The sequence below is a fragment of the Phacochoerus africanus genome, chromosome 8 (assembly GCF_016906955.1).
Source record: "Phacochoerus africanus isolate WHEZ1 chromosome 8, ROS_Pafr_v1, whole genome shotgun sequence".
Classification (NCBI taxonomy): domain Eukaryota; kingdom Metazoa; phylum Chordata; class Mammalia; order Artiodactyla; family Suidae; genus Phacochoerus; species Phacochoerus africanus.
Window position 1 is genome coordinate 149,800,342 of NC_062551.1, and position 19,902 is coordinate 149,820,243.

Consider the following 19,902-nt stretch of genomic DNA (forward strand, 5'->3'; position numbering starts at 1 on the left):
AGCTGTAGCCGCTGGCCTACGCCAGAGCCACAGCAACAAGGGATCCAGGCTGCGTCTGGGACCTACACCACAGCTCACAGCAACGCCGGATCCTTAACCCACTGAGCGAGGCCAGGGATCGAACCCACAACCTCATGGTTCCTAGTCGGATTTGTTAACCACTGAGCCATGACGGGAACTGCAGTGTCCAAATTTGTTGTACAAAGACCTTACCATAAACTCCTTTGCTAGGTTTTGGTTTATTCATTCTCTACAGAAACCTTTTACATTATGATATACTGGTTCACTCTAACAAATAAAAAAGGAGAAAAAGGCATCACATGCATCACATGAAATCATGTTAGAATAAGCTATCGGAATAATAAGCAGGATAATTATTGGGATTGGAATATTCTTTTATTGAGGCTGAAATAAGTAGGCCATTAGCTAGGACTTTAGAACTTTTTTCTTGTTCTATTGAGTTTTTCATTTCTAGGTGTGCCTCACTTTACTAAAAGGTCCATTCCTTAATAAAACACACCGAGGATACTCAGTCCTTACTACGCAGTTACTGCTTGCAGAGGTGCTTCCTCAATGAACTCGGTCAGTGGGGACCTTTGAAAAGAGTGTTCTGTGTGAGCTTCAGTCCATTCATTACACCTACTGCTCCTGTCCCTGCTACTCTTGTTTCTTTTCAAAAATCTGCCAGAAAAGCATGTTCTGGTGACCTGAGAAACAGCGCCTGGCTCATCCCATAGTCTCTGTGCAAGTGTGGACAGGAACAGGAGTGGCCTGAATAACTCTGGGCCCCGGGGCAAAGGGCCTTAGAATTTAACCTGTCCTCCCTCTGGACTGTAGTTGATCTACCCACAGTTATGAAGTGAGCTGTGATTATAGACATTCTGGAGCGGCTTTGCAGAGGCGAAGGCAGGCAGAACTTGCGAACAAGTAGGGGCTCTCTCTGTAGCCTTCCACTGTCCTTAACTACAGAGCTGGCTCTTTACATGCAAAGCAAAACAATGCCCCTAAAGAAGAATTATCTCAGCTGCTTAGGGTGTTATCTTAGGAAAAGAAGGGTCTGAAGGTGGTTTATCCACCTTGGAAATTCTCAGACTGGGGTTGCACGGTTATCCAGAATATTCTGATCTGCCTTCCCTCTCCCCTTTCCTCTATCACCAGGTCAAGAGATGTGTGTTTGGGAATAACATGGCTTCTTAACAGGCACTCTAGCCAGATGGAAACAGGTGCATAAATCTGCAGCTGCCTAATGTGTTCCAAAAACAAATGCCAGATGATGTAAGGCATTTGCTGATGATGTCAGGTCTCAATTAGATCCAGGTAACAGGTAGATAAGAGCTGCACAGGGAAAAGCAAACGTGCATGTAGTGTACAGTGTAGCTTTCCAGGCAGAAAGAATCTATCTTATTTTTTCTTTTGAAGATCTTTATTACTTTAGGAAAATAAAGTGCTAGGGGTCAACTGGATCAGTTAAGATTGTGATAAAAATCAATGAAGAATAAAGTTGTAATATCAATACTAAATAATTTTCAGAGATCCCAAAAGTTTATAATAAATTTAAATTCCAACTTTAATAATGAAATGAAAAACTTATCTAAGAGCCATCTAGGGGCAGCAATAGAGGGGCACACCATGACCTCTGAATTAAGTAGGATAAATTGGAATACTTAATTCCTGAAAAATATCATTATCCTGTCTTGGTCTAACTCACTGGGCAGTTCCCGCAAGTACTTGGCAGATTATTGGGAGAGAGAAACCACCTTCGGCTAAAGCATCCTGAGGTTTTGGTGATGGGCAGCCATTGATGCTGCACCGATTTGAGGCTTGTACAAAGCTTTATGCCAAGGCCTTTCGATAACATAAAGGAGAAAGCCAAATCTGTGTCCAGCCCAGAACAATACTTCCAAGACTAAAGAACGCTTCCAAAGCATGTGGCATGCTCCTTATACTGGTTGCTGAAAGAAGACACTCTTTAAAAAGTGTTAGCATCTACTTTTGTAATAGGGTCCAAAGAAAATTATACTTCTTGTGACTCCATTTTTACATTAAAGAATTCTTCTTGCGCTAGTGCGGTGCGGGAATTTCCTATAAGATGAAAATGAAACAAGCACACATGCACATATTCAGGTATTACCCAAAGTAAAGCAAAGCAAAACACTTGAAAAAAAATCTCACCTAGGTTTCATTAAAAAAATTAGAGTAAAAAGGAAAAAAATACCTTTGCAAATATAGTCTTGACATAAATTGGCAGGTCTCCATGGGGACTTCCATAACCCCCTACAATACTAAACCCCAATCCTTCAGAGCCTTTCTCCAAAGTAATAATCTTAGGTGGAGGTGTTCTGAAAACACAATGCATGCTGTTTAATTCAAGAATCGATATTGAGAGGGAATTTCATTTTAATGGAAGAACACAGATTTGAGAGAGACTTTCATACTGCGAAACGATGAAGGTCAATTTATCAAATCAAACTGCCAGAGAGCAATCTAGAAACTTATTTTGAAATGGCCTATATCACGCCAATATTCTCGATGTTTTAGAGGTTTCTCTTTCATAAAACTCACTGTTTTTTTTTAACTAAAAATAAAGTCATGAGGCTGACGTTGTCAAAGCACTCTTCCATTCACTGAGGTCTTAACTTTTAAACTTAACTGCTTAACGCTGAACGGAACTGTCTTCACACCCTTGAAAAATGAGCCTGGACAGGGGATATCCTCTGAGCTTGGTGTGCACCGCAGTTTCAAGTGGACTTCTGAACAAAATACGTGACGCCAGCCCAAGAGCTCCTTTGAGGGCTGTTCCCCTTCTGCCTGAACATCCTCACAGCCCCTGACCCCACTCCCACCGAGGGGGGAAACTCACTCTTCAAAACCCAACTCTGATCTCCAGTGTGATGCTTCTCTGACCCTCTTGGAAGCATGAGCCCTGATCTTCTCTGTGCTCCCTTTGCTCCTGGTCCAGATTTCCATACGGCACTTGTCATGTCACACTGTGATTGCTCAACCGTCTTTCTCCTCTACCAGGCTAGCAGCCTCTCAGGCACCCCCCCCCCCCCGCCCCCCCGCCGCTGAGCACTCCCAACACCAAGCATCATGCCTGGCACAACCTCAGGATCATGACTGTGTAAATGATGACTGAAATCCAGGAGAGAAGAGAGAAACCATGGTGAAGCAAAACGGATGAGGACAATCTGTTTCAAATGTGCAATTTCGATTTTCAAAGCTTCGTCCAGTGTGGAAGTCATCTCTCTCAGAAACAACATAGGTAAAAATGAAATTACCTGTGTGGGCTCAAGGAGTTAAAGCTAAGCTTAACTAATGCCAATTTCTTGGTCCCAGATGTGGTTGTCCGAAGGGTAAAAACCTAAAGGAACTCTGGCACCCCAGGCCCTGTCCTCTTATTTGCAGGAGTGTATCCTGGCAGTGTCACTTGTTTTGGGGCCACACACGTCCGAAGAGGCTGAGCCATCTGATATAAACACAGCCATTTGGGTACTCAGAGCAATTTGCAAAACTGGGATATAAGCAACCTTTGAAAGAGCTGTTCTGTCTGACTAGAATATTCTTCCCTCTTCTCCTCCTTAGTTTGGCCCAGCTTGTTTTAGGCTTTATTTTGAGCTACTTCCCATGGATCCAGTGCTGATGCACTTGCTGGTTGTTTACAGCAGGCATCCCTAGTAATTGCTAACATCTATACCATACATATATTAACTGTTTCAAATGCCACTTCTGCTTCTTCCAGTTATTTCATTTATTTATTTAAAACAAATTTTTTTTTTCTTTTTAGAGCTGCATCTGCGGCATATGGACGTTCCCGGGTTAGGGGTGGAATCGGAGCTACAGCTGCCGGCCTATGCGGGATCTGAGCAGTATCTGCGACTATGATGCAGATTGCGGCAATGCCGGACCCTTAACCTGCTGAGCAAGGCCAGGGATGGAACCCACATCCTCACGGACACTATGTTGGGTTTTTAACCCACTGAGCTACAATGAGAACCCCTTTCCAGTTATTGCAACACTTGCCAACTCTTTCGGAACCATGGATGCATGGCTTTGTTTTCCAGTTCTCAGGCAGATCCATGAGGACTGGGGCAATGCCTTCACTATGTTTCTAAGTTTGAATCCTTAGGATCCAGCACTTGTGCAGTGTCTAGCCTTAGGAGAGCACCCAAAAAAATATCTGCTGAAATGATTCATTATCCCCCAGGCTGAATGGTAATGACATCGTGAATAAGCTCTACCTCTCATCACACTGTGGCCTTATAAACACGCTCAGGAACAGCCCCACTGGCTAGGCATGAACTGGATTCACGTCTCTGCAGTCAAACAGGGCCCCATTTCCAAGGATATTGAAATGGGAACCCAGGCATCCAAAGCCATTGTTCTAGAGCTAGCCCCTGGGGGCCACCAAAACATTAGAGACGTTCACAATTGTGTCTCTTCACAATCAGAGCCTGGTTTTCTCCGGAAGAGGGAGGCACACAGCTCTACTCCTCCACTGGCAACATTCGATGGAGTTTGTCTCCTTTGTCGTACACTTTCAGTTAATTTTGATTTACTTTCACGTAGAAGACTAGTGGAAAATCAAACAAACTTCAAATGTTAACAGTGGTTGGATCATAAATGACTTTTAAATTATTTTATTCTAGTGGTTCCCAACGTGCCAGGAGCTGTGGAATTAGAGCAAAGGGCCCAAGTACACAGGGCATCTCTATTTCTGTGGACACATTAAGAGATGCTAAGTGTACAATATTCTTCATTTAAGGGCTCTGTTTTTTTTTTTGTTTTGTTTGTTTGTTTTTAATAAAGGGCCACTAAAGCTCAAAAATGTCTTACTTTCATGTATTTGTTACATTTTAATAGTAAGCATTCATTATTTTCATAATGAGAAAAAAGTAAAATGAGTTTAGTTTCATATTCTGTCCTCAAGAAAAACAAACTCAAAGCTGTCATTTAAGCTGATGAACTATCAGGACAAAGTTGGGAATGGCTGTGACCATCAGATCCTTCCAATAAACCATTCAGATCAGTCAACAAACATTTATCTAGTGACCAGGCAGCGGAGGAGCTAAGAGGAATAACTCTGGGCAGCATTTCTCCAAGTGTGGATCCTTTGTCTGCAGCAACATTTCCCCTGAGAACCCACCACAGACCACCTGCTCGAACCTCTCAGAATGGGCCATAGGAATTAGCATTCTAAAATACGCTCTTTAGATCATTCTTAGGGATGCTCTAGTTTGAGGGACACTGCTTTAATGAGCAGCTTTAACTGCAATGACTGGTTTTAATGAAGAATGAATGCCAGCAAGTATGACAGTAAGAGTTAACCTAAGAACAAGATTTTAGCTCGGAAGACAGAGGCAACCTGTTTCCTTGCATAATAAAGCAGGGTGCACCTGGGCCATAAATCTGTGGTTTCTTAGGGGAAAAGGCACGGGCACTGGTCACCATGACGAGGGGCTGTGCGGGCAGGCTCTGTGGCAACAGTGTGTTCAGGGGGTGGAACAAAGCCCCATTAGAAGAAGTAGGGTAATGCTGGTGCTTTCTTGGAGATTCTCTAGCAACTAGAAAAGGTAAGGTGCACCTTCCCATTCTTCTCCTTTAGACAGCAACCTTTTCTACAATCTGGAAAAGGTCTCACTGTGCTTTCGCCCACACACGTATGAGATGCTCTGCATCTAGAATACTCACTCTGTGTCCTCCGGATGGTGCTCAGTAGTGGGTGAACCAAGGTGATAGCCCGTGGACATGTTTTCAAGTTGAGTTGCTATGGCGCTTATATTGGTATCCGCTACAACCTGGGGGGAGTCAGAATAGGACAATCCATCATAAGTCAGTGGGCCAGCAGAGAAACCGTGCTCTATCCAACTTCAGTTCTCAGCCTCATCTTTTTTAACCTATCTGCACACGTGGCACAATGGATTATTCTAAACTATTCTCTTTATTTGGCTTCCAGGACACTCCACTTGCTACCAGTTTCCTTTCTACCTTCTGGATCACTTGCTGAAGTTCTTGGATGATTGATTTATAAGGTCATCTATAAGTGATGTGCCCAATTGGGTCTCCACCTTCGTCTCCTAAGGTTCTCCTCTGGCTTCATTCTGCTCCAGCCCTGCTGGCCTCCTGGCTGTTCCTCCAACATGTAGAGACATCCCCACCTTGGCGCTTTGCAACTGCTGTGCATTCTGCCTGGAAGGCTCTATAGCCAACATCTGCATGGCCAGCTCCTTCACTTCCCTCAGGTCTTCACTCTAAAGTCACCTTCCTTGGCCACTCTAATAAAATTTCCACACCGATATTCCAGCCCCATATTTTATATTGTTTAAAAATAAATAACAGGCTCCTGGCACAAAAACAGACACATGGATCACTGGAACAGAATCAAGAACCCAGAAATAAATGTACACACTTATGGTTGATTAACCTATGTCAAAAGAGGCATAAATATGCTATGGGGAATAGACAGGGTCTTTAACAAGTGATCCTGGGAAAATTGGATAGGTAGGTTTAAAAAAATGAAATTAGAACACTTTTTCACATCATAGAAAAAATAAACTCAAAATAGGTTAAAGAGCTAAATGTAACACTGAAAACCATGAAACTCCTAGAAGAAAACAAGCAGTACACTCTTTGATAGAAGTCTTAGCAGTATTCTTTTGGATCTGTTTCCTTAGGTAAGGGAAACAAAAGCAAAAATAAACAAAGGGAAGTAATCAAAAGTTTTTCACAGTGAAGGAAACCACCAACAACATGAAAAGACAACCTATGAATGGGAAAAGATATTTGCAAATGATATGTCTGATAAGAGGTTAATATCCAAAATACATAAAGGGCTCATACAAATCAATATCAAAAGAACAAACCACTTATTCAAAAAAGATGGAGTTCCCTTGTGGCATAGTGGGTTAAGATCTGACATTATCACTGCAGTGGCTGGGGTCGCTCCTGTGGCATAGGTTCCATCCCTGGTCTGGGAACTTCTACATGCTGCAGGCATGGGGGAAAAAAAAAAGACAGAAGACTTGAATAGACTTTTTTTTTTTTTTTTTTTTGCTTTTTAGGGCCAAACTCCTGGCATATGGAAGTTTCCAGGCTAGGGGTCAAATCAGAGCTAAAGCTGCTGGCCTACACCACAGCAGCTCTGGATCCAAGCCACCTCTGTGACCTACACCACAGCTCATTGCAATGCTGGATCCCTGACCCACTGAGCGAGGCCAGGGATTGAATCCACATCCTCATGGATACTAGTTGGATTCATTTCCGATGCGCCAAAATAGGAACTCCAACAATTTTTTTTTTTCCTAAAGAAGATACAGATGGCCAACAGGCACATGAAAAGATGCTCAACATCACTGATCATCAGAGAAAAAAAATCAAAACCAAAATGAGATATCACCTCATACCTGTCAGAATGGCTATCAGTAATACTAAGACTACAAATCATACATTGGCAAGGATGTGGAGAAAAGGGAACCCAAGTACACTTTGGTGGGAATATAAATTGGTGCAGTCACAAATAGTATGGAGTAACATAAGTGTCCATATACAAAGAATAAACTAGTTGTTACCAGTTGGGAGAGGGAAGGGTGAGAGGGTAAAGATAGAAGGAGTTTAAGAAAAACAAACTACTAGGTATAAAATAAGATACAAGGATATAATGTACAGCACAAGGAATAGAGCCAATATTATACAATAACATCAATGGAGTACAATCCACAAAAACACTGAAGTACTATGTTGCATATCTGAAACTAATACAATGTAAATCAGCTATATTTTAATTAAAAAATAAATTAAAAAAAAAGAAAGAAACTGGCCCAAAATGGAGTCATTGCATGCTAAGCCCCTGGGACTTAACACCTAACCTAAGTGCAGTTTCAGCTCTTCCTTGGAGTGAATTTTAAACCAATCAGTCAGGAATTTCCTATCAACACTAGAGAGGGGATCTTCTTGATAAGACCCTCTGCCTTCCCCTAAGGGCAGGTGACCCTGCCTGAAATAATCCACTCTTTTATTTCCAGAGAAAGACAAATATATGATATTGCTTATATGTGGAATCTAAAAAAAAAAAAAAGAAAGAAAGAAATAGACCCACAGACATAGAAAACAAATGTATGGTTACCAAAGGAGAAAGGAAGAGGAGGGATAAATTAGGAGTTTAAGATTAACAGATACATACTATTACATATATGATAGATAACCAACAAGGACCCACTGTGTAGCACAGGGAATTATACTCAATATTCTGCAATAGACTATAAGGGAAAAGAATCTGAAAAAGAATATATATGTGTGTGTCTGTGTGTATAACTGAATCACTGTTCTGCACACCTGAAACAAATTCAACATTGTAAATTAACTATACTGCAATAAAATACACAAAAAACCACAAAACCATTTCAAAGTATTAAGAACAAATATGGTATAGTTCTGACAGCCCATACTAGGTACAGAGAATGAAGATCTGGAGTTGAGTTTTTGCCACCTAAATGATACTGTTTTGTTTTTGGCACTCAAGTTTTAGTTTCCTCATCTGTTAAACAGGAATCATAAAAAGCCTGCATTGTCCTCTTAATCTGAAGTTGTCTTCTACCTCAACTAGTCTGTTTGTTAAGTTTGTTTTTTCCTTTTTACACTGCCCCTGTGGGCTAAGGAAGTTCCCAGGCTAGGGGTTAAATCAGAGCTATAGCTGCTGGCCTGTCTCACATGCAGTATCTGAGCTGCACCAGATCCTTAACACACTGAGCAAGCTGAGCAAGGCCAGGGATCAAACTTACATCCTCACAGACACTATGTCATGTTCTCAACCTGCTGAGCCAAGACAGGAACTCCTTGTCAGAGGTTTTTGTTTTGTTTTGCTTTTCAAGAACTCCTGGGCTACCTCTGCTTCTGATGAACAGTTCTTCTATATAATAGTTCATTATAACAGTGTACAAGTACAGAGTGAAGGGATTTGGATGGCAGTGAAAAAGGAGCTTGATTTGATAGCAGCTTCAGAATAAGCCACAGAGGGTATGGTTGCCTAAATAGGTAAATTTTGCCTCAGTTAGTAGAATATTAAGAACAAGGAAAGCCACAGGCAGGGCCTGGCCCCAGCCCCTGCTGGATCAGAACACATTTTGAGTGAAGCACTGTATTTTTTTTTTTTGATTTTTCAAAAAGTTTTATTGAACTATAGTTCATTTACGAAGTTGTGATAATTTCTGCTGTACAACAAAGTGACCCAGTCATACATATTCACATATCCACTCTCTCTCAGAATCTTTTCCCACATAGATTATCACAGAACACTGCGTAGAGTTCTCTGTGCTGTACAGCTGGTCTCTGTTGGCCAATCATTCCACATACCTCAGCGGAAGCATTATGTTCTGGGAGGAAACACTGCTCTGCATGGATTATTGGATCTTCTGGAAAGTCCATCATATAAAGAATGAATTGGAGAATATTTAGGATAAAAGACAAAGAGGAAATGACAGATCCTTCCTGACCACAAGAGTCCCTCTACTTACCACCAGTTCTTTATGCTCTTCTCCCAGGCAAATGGAGTGGAGGAGTTGTCTTCGCTATGTAATCCTATCTACTCTTAATCTCCACCATCTTCAGAAGCCCATTCCATTCCAGCTTCCATCCCTACTGCCCGGCCCAAACTTCCATGATCACCCTCTGGTTCTTCCCTTGCTCCTGGGGCCCACCCTTCCATCTCTGCTATTCAGCCCTCATGGCTCAGTCTTGACTCCCTTCCCACTTGCACCCTCAGGGTCTAGGTCACAGCATGGACATTTCTGCAGCTCTAAATTCCAACAATGTGGATGGAGTTCCCAACATGGCTCAGTGGTTAATGAATCTGACTAGGAACCATGAGGTTGCAGGTTTGATCCCTGGCCTTGCTCAGTGGGTTAAGGATCTGGCGTTGCTGTGAGCTGTGGTGTAGGTCACAGATGCGGGTTGGATCTGGTGTTGTGGCGTAGGCCAACGGCTACAGCTCGGATTCGACCCCTAGCCTGGGAACCTCCATATGCCGCGGGTGTAGCCCTAGAAAAGACAATAAATAAATAAATAAATTCATTCATTCATTCACTATTCATTCCAACAATGTGCTGCTTCTTCCCAGCTTAGTCGGTTGTATCCAACTGCCAGTTCAACATTTGTGTTTCAATATTCCAAAGCTTTTGTTTTTTGGCCACACCTGCTGTATGTGAAAGTTCCTGGGCCAGGGACTGAATGCATGCCACAGCAGCAACCCGGATCACTGCAGTGATAATGCCAGATCCTTAAGCTGCTGTACCACAGGAGAACTCCTCAAAGTCTTATTAAAGTTAACACAACCAAACCCAAACTCTTGATTCAACAACCAAGTACCTTCAATTCATTTTCCCTCTGGTTTTCTTCTTAGTGGAAGGCACTAAGATGCCTTCTACTAAGGCACCTCAAAGCTGCCTAATTAGAAACTCACTAGGTGTAATACTGCATATACTAGATTGCTGGCTGGTGACCATCTAACTGGAAAGGATGCTAGGATGCTAAACATACAGGTGCTTATTCTGAATATCAACCTGATTCCGCCCTCACCTGTCATGTGTAATCCACCAACAAATCCTCTGGACTTTACCTCCAAAATACTTCTCAATTCTGTTTACTTTTCATCTCTATGGTGACCATTCTGACCAAGCCATCATCATCAGCTGGCTTTTTTTTTTTTTTTTTTTGGTCTTTTTGCCTTTTCTAGGGCCTCTTCCCGGGGCATATGGAGGTTCCCAGGCTAGGGGTCTAATCAGAGCTGTAGCCACTGGCCTATGCCAGAGCCACAGCAACTCAGGATCCAAGCCATGTCTGCAACCTACACCACAGCTCATGGCAACGCTGGATCCCCAACCCACTGGGCAAGGCCAAGGATCAAGCCCGCAACCTCATGGTTCCTAGTCGGATTTGTTAACCACTGCGCCATGATGCGAACTCCCATTATCAGCTGCCTTTTAACTGGAATTCCCATTCACCCTCTTCCACTCTTTCTTCCATACAACAGCCAGTTATCTTTTAAAATATAAAATGGATAGTGGCCCTTTGCTGCTCAAAACCTTTCAGTGGTCTCTCTTTGTACCTGGAATAAAATTAACTCCCTAATTATAAACACAAATATCCCTCCCTAGCCTACCCCTCTAATCCCATCTTTATCTTCCACTCCACCCCACATTCCACAGCTCTCTCTGCCTGGAATTCCACACCCTCCCCACCCTCCACCAAACCAGTTGGCCTGGCATCAGCTTAAAAGTCACTTCTATCATACAAGCCTTCTTTGGCCACCCCACGGGTAAGTTCTTCTGTTTTTCTCCCCATAGCACTCTAAGTATTTCTCACAAACTGTCATGACATTTCCTTGTGATTGTTAACTGCCTTTCCCACCCAATCACAGGATTCATGAGGATAAGAACAGTTTCTCAGTATGAAGGTGCCCAGCACACAATTGTTTAGTGAGTATTTGTGGAACGAATAAGTGACTGAACCTAAAACCTTCCTAAGGAATATGGTGTATGAGGTTCAATTTTCTGAATTTCCACAGAGCCAAGTGAGACTGATAGAGCTTATAAGGAGACTGGTTTGGGGTCTCTTTAGGAAGAAAAAAAAAATAATAATTAAGGCAGTTACAGAATGGAATGGCTCCCTTTGTTAGGACATAAGCCCACCGAGAAGCAAGTACTTAAATAGACACCACAAATCTATCAAATCTCAACGTGGTCAAGGGGATTCCTGTAGTTGGTGGGAATTTGGACTGTATATTCTCAACTGACATGAAACAGATCATCTGCTATAGAGGTGAGGAAGAAGGTCAGTAAAATACTGTTTTTTACTTTTCTTTTTTTCAGGCCACACCTGCGGCATATGGAAGTTCCCAGGCTATGTGGGGGTGGAATTGGAGCTGCAGCTGCCGGCCTACACCACAGCCACAGCAACACCAGATCCGAGCTGCATCTGCGATCTACACCATAGCTCACAGCAACGCTGCATCCTTAACCCACTGAGCGAGGCCAGAGGTCAAATCTGCATCCTCATGGATACTAGTCGGGTTCTATTCTTTTTTTTTTTCATTACTCCATGAATTGTATTACATTTATAGCTGAACAACGATCATCACAACTCAATTTTAAATCATTTCCATCCCAAATCCCCACTAGTCAGGTTCTTAACCTTCTGAACCACAATGGGAACTCCTGCTTTTTTCTGTTTCCTTTTGGTCGCACCCTGGCATGGAGAAGTTCCCAGGCCAGGGATCAAACCTGTCCCAGGGCAGTGACAATGCTGAATCCTAACTACAAGGTCACCAGGGAACACCCCGCTTTTTTCTAAGATACCTTCAAAAGCTAAGACTTGATTGATGGCAACATGCTCCTTTCTTTAGTGGCTCATTTATTCAACATACAACAGCTCCATGATACTGAATGTAAACTGACCACTTACTCTGTGCTAAGCATTCTTCCTTATAGAGACAGGTACCATAATTATTCCCATGTTACAGAGCAGAGAGGTTAAGTAACTTTACCAAAGTCAGCTAAGGAGTGAGGGCTGGATTCAAATCCATGCCGCCTCTCGCTAGAATCCTGTGCTCGTGATTGAATGCAGCGTGAGGCAAACCGCCTGGTGAGGGAGTCACAGGGTACAGACCCGGTCTTAGATCCTCACACCAGGTGGTCTGCCTCACCTGGCATCTAACTACAGTCTAGATGTGGAGCTGGGAAGAAAGAGGAGCAGAATCAAACAAAAGCAGCTGCAAGGAGAGTAGGTCTTCACGGCCCGTGCTTAGCAACAGCGGGGACGGGGGAAGGAGGGAAATACATCGCTCCCAACCCCCACCCAGTACCATAAGGAGGGGGCTCAGGGTGTAGGAGGGGCATCCCACAGATGTTCTAGGAGGAAAGCTTTTGACCTTTAAGAGGGTAAAATTTCAGGAGTCCATGAAATCAGGCACGTAAAACTATGAAACCAAGGTCGGTTTTATTTGGGTAAAATTATTTTTTTTAATCTAGCTAGAAAATATCAACTTACTTCCACAGCACCATCTTACAGAAAAACTCATATTCCCTCTAAAATCTGAAGGCCTCTTGCTCACCTCCAACCTTGAAATGAAAAGGGCCTGCCAACAACCGATAATATTAAATCCTAGGGACCACCGAGGGTCCCTGGATCCCTAGAGCACACCAGGCTCCTGCCTGGTTGGGAGGAGTGAGAAATGTGAATGATTTTCACTGATAGCTTGGTCTTCTGCAGGAAAACAAGGAGACAGATTCATCACCCCCAGATGACTTTACAGCCTCAAGGCATGTGTATCAACCACCCTGGTCTCAGAGTTGATTGGTCTTCCCAGGGATTGACCTGGGAAAGCGGATAATCTGATTTTGGAAGGGTGTAGATGTTCCTCTGGGTACAAGTTTGAGGAGATTGCATGTGGAGTAGCAGTCCTGGCTCAGCCCTGTGTCTGAAGTGCTCTTTGCCCACTAATACCAGGGACTGCAGCATGGAGGTAAGGCTGGGGAGGTCAACTTGAGTGTTTGAGGAAGGCGGGAAGGCAATAGGCTCTATGGGATGTTAGCTCATTTTTTAAAATGTAAATCTTGGAGTTCCCGTCATGGTTGTGGCGCAGTGGTTAATGAATCCGACTAGGAACCGTGAGGTTGTGGGTTCGATCCCTGGCCTTGCTCAGTGGGTTAAGGATCCCGAGTTGCTATGAGCTGTGGTGTAGGTCCCAGATGCGGCTTGGATCCCGAGTTGTTGTGGCTCTGGTGTAGGCCGGCAGCCACAGCTCTGATTAGACCTCTAGCCTGGGAACCTCCATATGCCACAGGAGTGGCCCTAGAAATGGCAAAAAGACAAAAATAAATGAATAAATAAAACAAAAATAAATGCAAATCTTGAACTCTTGGGCGCAAACTTCTGTGGTAGGTCCTGAGGACAGGGATGGGAGCAGACGAAACCACAGGATAGCAAATTGTTCCCTGCACTCCAGTAAGCAGGCTTGCCATGCATCTAGTTTGGGAGGTAGAGAGGAACACGTGCCCTTCTAAATGGAGTGGAGAGGGATTCCTGGGCAACGCAGAGAGGCTTTGAGGTCCCCGGGATGGGTACTAAGGTCCGTGCAACTTGATAGAGCTGTGGTGTCTGGAGTCCTTGGATCCCACCACGGCCAACTCCAGCTCCTAAGATCTGCAGCCGAGGGTATGGCTTTTTACATCACTCAGATCAGCAACCCTTTCTCTCATCCCTCATGCCCAGGGGCCTGGAGGGTGGCAGATGTGCTGCTTGTTTCCCACTCACTCTACAAGGTCATTAACCTGGTTCAAGACCTGTGGGTTCCTAAATCTATGTGTTCCTCTTTGTTGCATGCAGTGCTGCTGTAGATACCCTGAGAGAGGTTCTTTTATTTTTTTTTAAATTTTAGTTGATTTGCAAAGTTGTGCCAATGTCTTTTGTACAGCAAATTGACTTAGGCATATATATATATAATATATATATATATTATATATATATATTATATATATATTATATATATATATATTATATATTATATATATTATATATATATATTCTTTTTTTTACTATTATCTTTGGAGTTCCCATTGTGGCTCAGTGAATCTAACTAGCATGCATGGATGCAGGTTCAATTCCTGGCTTTGCTCAGTGGGTTAAGGATCCAGCGTTGCTGTGGCCCTTAAAAAGAAAAACAAACAAACAAACAAACAAAAACTTCCATCATGGTCTATCCCAGGAGATTGGATATGGTTCCCTGTGCTATACAGTAGGACCTTATTGTTTATCCGTTCTTCTTCTTTTTTTTTTTTTTTTTTTTTTTTAGGGGTCACACCCGCGGCATATGAAGGTTCCCAGGCTAGGCGTTGAATCAGAGCTATAGCTGCTGGCCTACACCACAGCACAGCAATGCCAGATTTGAGCCACATCTGTGACCTACACCACAGCTCATAGCAATGCCAGATCCTTAACCCACTGAGCAAGGCCGGGGATCAAACCTGCAGCCTCTTGGATACGAGTCGGGTTCATTACTGCTGAACCACAATGGGAAATCCGGGGTGCATGTATCTTTTTCAATTATAGGTTTGTCCAGATATATGCGCAGGAGTAGGATAGCTGGGTCATATGGTAGTTCTATATTCAGTTTTCTGAGGAAGCTGCATACTCTCTCCCATAGTGGTTTTACCAATTTACATTTCCACCAACAGCGTAGGAAAGTTCCCTTCTCTCTACACCTTCCCGAGAGAGCTTCTTTAAGGAGGACAACTAGAAGGATGCACATATGAAATGCACAGACCTCCCTAAGGTGCCATGTAGTTGCACCGGTCCAAACTCTCACCAGATACTTAATGAAAATACTTTGTTTTCGCACATCTCCCCAACCTTGTTATGATCAAACATCTCATAAGCGCCTACCAGAGCAGAGGGATGTCGCTGACCCAAAGGAAGAAGAGGAGGAAACCTCGTCCCCGGAGCACAGGGCGGCCATGGACTTGGAAGAAGAGGAGCAGGGGTCTCTACCTTTGGAGGGGGAGGACACTGATCTGAGGGAAGAGGAGGAGGAGATCACCCCACCTGAGGAGGGATGGACGTGTGAAACGACGGATGGGAAAGAAGCCCTATCCTTCAAGCCTGAGGAACAAGCAGAGAGCGTGGAATCTCTGGAAGAAGAACCAATCAGTGTATTCCCGCCTCCAAATACGTTTCCTCCTCCTGATGCAACTCCCCCTCCCTCCGTGTTTCCCCCTCCAACAGCATTTACCTTTAACTCTGTGTTTCCCCCTCCAACTGGGCATACCCCCAACTCTGTGTTTCCCCCTCCAACTGGGCATACCCCCAACTCTGTGTTTCCCCCTCCAACTGGACATACCCCCAACTCTGTGTTTCCCCCTCCAACTGGACATACCCCCAACTCTGTGTTTCCCCCTCCAAATGAATTCCCCCTTCAAGAAAGTTCCCCCTTTGATATTTATTTCCTTAAATTTTCTCTCTTCCTCAAACTTACTCTGACATGCTCTCTTGTGCTTTGGCTCCTTTCTGGCATTTAGTAATTTATATTAAAAGCAAAACTAAATTCCATCAGAACTGTACGTTCTATATCAGGACCCTGTATGTCTGGTAAACTTTCTAATTTACCAGAGTAATAAAGCACAGGTCTTTATGGCATGGACCCTAGGATGAGCACTTTTCCTTAAGAACAGATTTGGGGGATGATGCTTTGAAGAATTGAGAAGTCCACATATTTTCCAGATAAGTATGACCTTACAATGCATGAAAGCATGAGCTTCTTGCTTAGAACCTTCCTGACCTGCTAGTCCTATAAAGCAGGGAGATTAGCTTTTAGATCTGTTAGGACTCAAAATCTTGTAGTACAAAATACAAACTCAGCACTCACGCCCAGCTGCTGTCCTAGATCCATAGAGCAGATACACTAGAGAGAGACAGGAAGGCTGTCACGTTAAGATGACCCTTGAGAAAGTTGGCATCTTAAGGGCACATTACAGAACAATCAGAAAAGCTTGTCTTGTCCTTTGCCTGGCGTTTGGTGTAACTTAATGAGGTAGAAAGCATACCTGATTAAGATTTTCATTTAGAATCTAAAGACACCGATTCTAGTGGCATCAGAATATATTGATTTTAATGTACCTGTTGTAAAAATATAATGGTCTGACGGTCAAATGGTTTTAAGTTTGGAGGGAAATAAGAAACAAAGTGACCTAGCCACATCACCATCTAGTGGCACACACCTCAAATGCCACCTGGAGAACCACCACACTTCTAGAGTTCAGAGGAATTTTAGCACCCTTTGACTTCAAGACTATGCCATTACAATGAGATAATAAAATATCACCTACTTAATGCTTAACATTTCCAATTCACTGTTTTTATTAAATGTTACATCTCAATTAATCCTCACAGTGACCTTGGAAGGAAGAAGCTATGATCCAGTTTTCCTAGAGGAAACTGAAGGATTAAGAGGATTCAAAACACACAGCTTTCTGAGAGTTCCCTTCTTGGCTCAGTGGTTAATCAACCCGACTAGGATCCACGAGGATGCAGGTTCGATCCCTGGCCTTGCTCAAGGAGCTAAGGATCCGGCGTTGCCATGAGCTGTGGTGTAGGTCGCAGATGTGGCTCAGATCCTGTGTGGCTGTGGCGTAGGCCAGCAGCTGTAGCTCCAATTCTACCCCTAGCCTGGGAACTTCCATATGCCAAGAATGAGGCCCCGAAACGCAAAATAAATAAATAAAGGTAAAAATAAAAATAAATAAAAAGCACAACTTTCTGACACTAAACTAGCCTACATGTCCTACAAAATTCACCCTAGGTCTTCACTTCGACTTTCTAACCTTGAGCTTTGTCCTTTTCCTGAAGCTTATGACCACTTCCTGGCATCATTTGGCTCTTTACCCATCATGAACCCCCACAGATCAGCTGGTCCTAACTCCTGGCTTCAAAACCTAATCACCTGGAAAGCTTTAAAACATGCCAGGGTTGGAGCCATGGTCCAGACCAATTAAATCCATGGAGTGAGACCCAGAAACTGACACTAGAATCTTTGATTTTATTGGGCAACCAAGGTTAAGAATCAGCCCTATGTACCTTTCTATAGAGGGGATGTGGGTGGAGAGAGATGGTATTCCAGGCATAGAGAAGAGCATGTGTAACCCTTTGCTCAACCCTAAAGGATGCACTACTACTCCAGGGGCTCTCAGGTTGCTCTGTGAGCTGGCAGCATCAGTACCACTTGGGAGCTTGTTATAACTGGAAATTCTTAGATCCACCTCCGTCCTACAGAGTCAGAAGCTCTGGGGACCCAGCACTAGTGTTTGTTTAATGAGCCCTCCAGAAGATTCAGGAATGTGCAAAATTTGAGAAGCACTTCTCCCAAATGTCAAAATCTTATCTCTGCTCATTCTTGGAAAATGATTATCCTAGAAGAGAAGCCATCAGATTCAAGTGCCCCTGGAAATTCTTTTATCCTCTTTTTCAGAGGTAACACAATCTCCATCTATTATCTTCTTTGCTCCCAACTACTCTCCTGCTCTCTACTGATTTGCCACCAACTTTGAAAGAAAGAAATTCCTTTAAAGAGTACCACTGATTTATCTGCCAGTTGTAGTGACTTTCCCAGCTTGATTTACTTCTGCCTCATTGGTAAGTGTGCTATTCTTTTCTTTTTGTCTTCTTAGGGCCGCCAGCAGCATATGGAGGTTCCCAGGCTAGGGGTTGAATCAGAGTGTAGCTGCCGGCCTACACCACAGCCACAGCAATGCCAGATCTGAGCTGTGTCTGTGACCTACACCACAGCTCATAGCAATGCCAGATCCCTCACTACTGAGCCAGGCCAGGGATCAAGCCCATATCCTCATGGATACTAGTGAGATTCATTTCCACTGCGCCACCACAGGAACTCCAGTAAGTGTGCTATTCTTAAGATTCTTTTCTCTTGGGAGTTATAGACGTGGCTCGGATCTGGCGTTGCTATGGCTATGCTGTAGGCAGGCAGCTATAGCTCCTATTCAATCTCTAGCCTGGGAACTTCCATATGTTGTGGGTGCAGCCCTAAAAAGCAAAAAATAATTTAAAAAATTCTTTTCTACTTTAAGGTCTAGGACCTATATTCTTGACTCTTGGTCTTTTTCAATTTCATTTTTTTTTTTTAGGATATTTCCTTTTGTGTGCACATGATAAAATTTTAATAGTACAGTATATGATAAACTCAACACTCTCACTTCCTAGAGAGAGACATATTAAACTTTTTTCAATTCTAGAAGTATAAGCTAAATAATATGCTTTATAAACCTTTTTTGAAATTTATCGTGATGACATCTATAGATTACCTATTCCAACAGATGAAAATTTAGCTTGCCAAAATCTTACAATTAACTTTTATATTTTTAAGTTCTATATGTTTCCTATGTTTAAATATGTACTTAAACCTTGGTAGTTTCAATGATTTTCAGCACTCTCTTTATTTCAACTTTAAAGATTTAGTTCTCTTATATTTTCCTCTCTATGAACACATCCCGAACCCTCACGCTACTCACATTTCATGCATTATGATGCTTCATTTTATTGGCTTTATTATGATTTTAATGCTTATAAAAATGTTATTCATACTGAGCCAACTACTATACTTTGCTTACATTTCTCTCTTTTTTTCGTATAAGTTTATTTTCCTCATGGTTAATAATGATCTCATTTTAACTTTCATACACATATCAGAAATTCAGTCCCAAACTTTCCAACTGATCTTAAACTTTCAATTCACTTAAACATATGAGATCATCTATTTGTTCCTCTTTTTTCCCTCCTTAATTTAGAGCATCTCTCTTAGAGCCCTCTTTTCCTCCTGCTCCAGTTTGGACAAGTTGTTCTCCCAGGACACAGCTGTCCTGGGAACTTCCATGTTCCTCATATCATTGGATCCACTGACTTCCCTCTCTCATACTTCGCTCTTTGGCTGGAGTACATCCTCAAGTCATTTTCTCAAAATACACTGCTGAAAAAGAGACGGGTACCATTTGAATCTCATGTTCTTTTGGAAGCAGCTTATACTTTGAACGTTTTAGAATGTAGTATACAGGTATTATTCTTCTTTTATTTATATTGCTTATTGATTAATGGACCTTAAGCTCAACTTATTTCATATCTTTATTTTTCTGTTTCTCTTTTTCAACCCCTAGTGGTTGGATATTGGACCTCCTGAATTCATCCTGTGTCTTATTTTTCCTCCTCTATTTTCAATCTAGGGATCACAAGAGAAGTGACTGTTTTCTCTACATTATCTTGAACATGACACATCTCTCTCTCCTAACCAGCTACTGGGCCCTCTCACATCAGTTTGTGTGTGTGTGTGTGTGTGTGTGTTCTGGAAGATGTTCT

General features: G+C 42.8%; 1 protein-coding gene across 3 annotated transcripts in view; it reads right to left on the reverse strand.

Annotated features, from left to right (window-relative positions):
* PATJ (PATJ crumbs cell polarity complex component) overlaps positions 1-19,902 on the reverse strand; it is a 353,453-nt gene that overhangs the window by 4,725 nt on the left and 328,826 nt on the right. For 2 of the 3 annotated variants that reach the window (XM_047788846.1, XM_047788845.1), the window contains 2 exons: positions 5,689-5,795; positions 2,216-2,339 (listed from right to left, as the gene is read on the reverse strand). In XM_047788846.1, coding sequence (XP_047644802.1) covers positions 2,216-2,339; positions 5,689-5,795 — 231 coding nt within the window. The remainder of the gene's footprint in view (positions 1-2,215; positions 2,340-5,688; positions 5,796-19,902) is intronic. The other variant, XM_047788847.1, reaches the window with a different exon arrangement.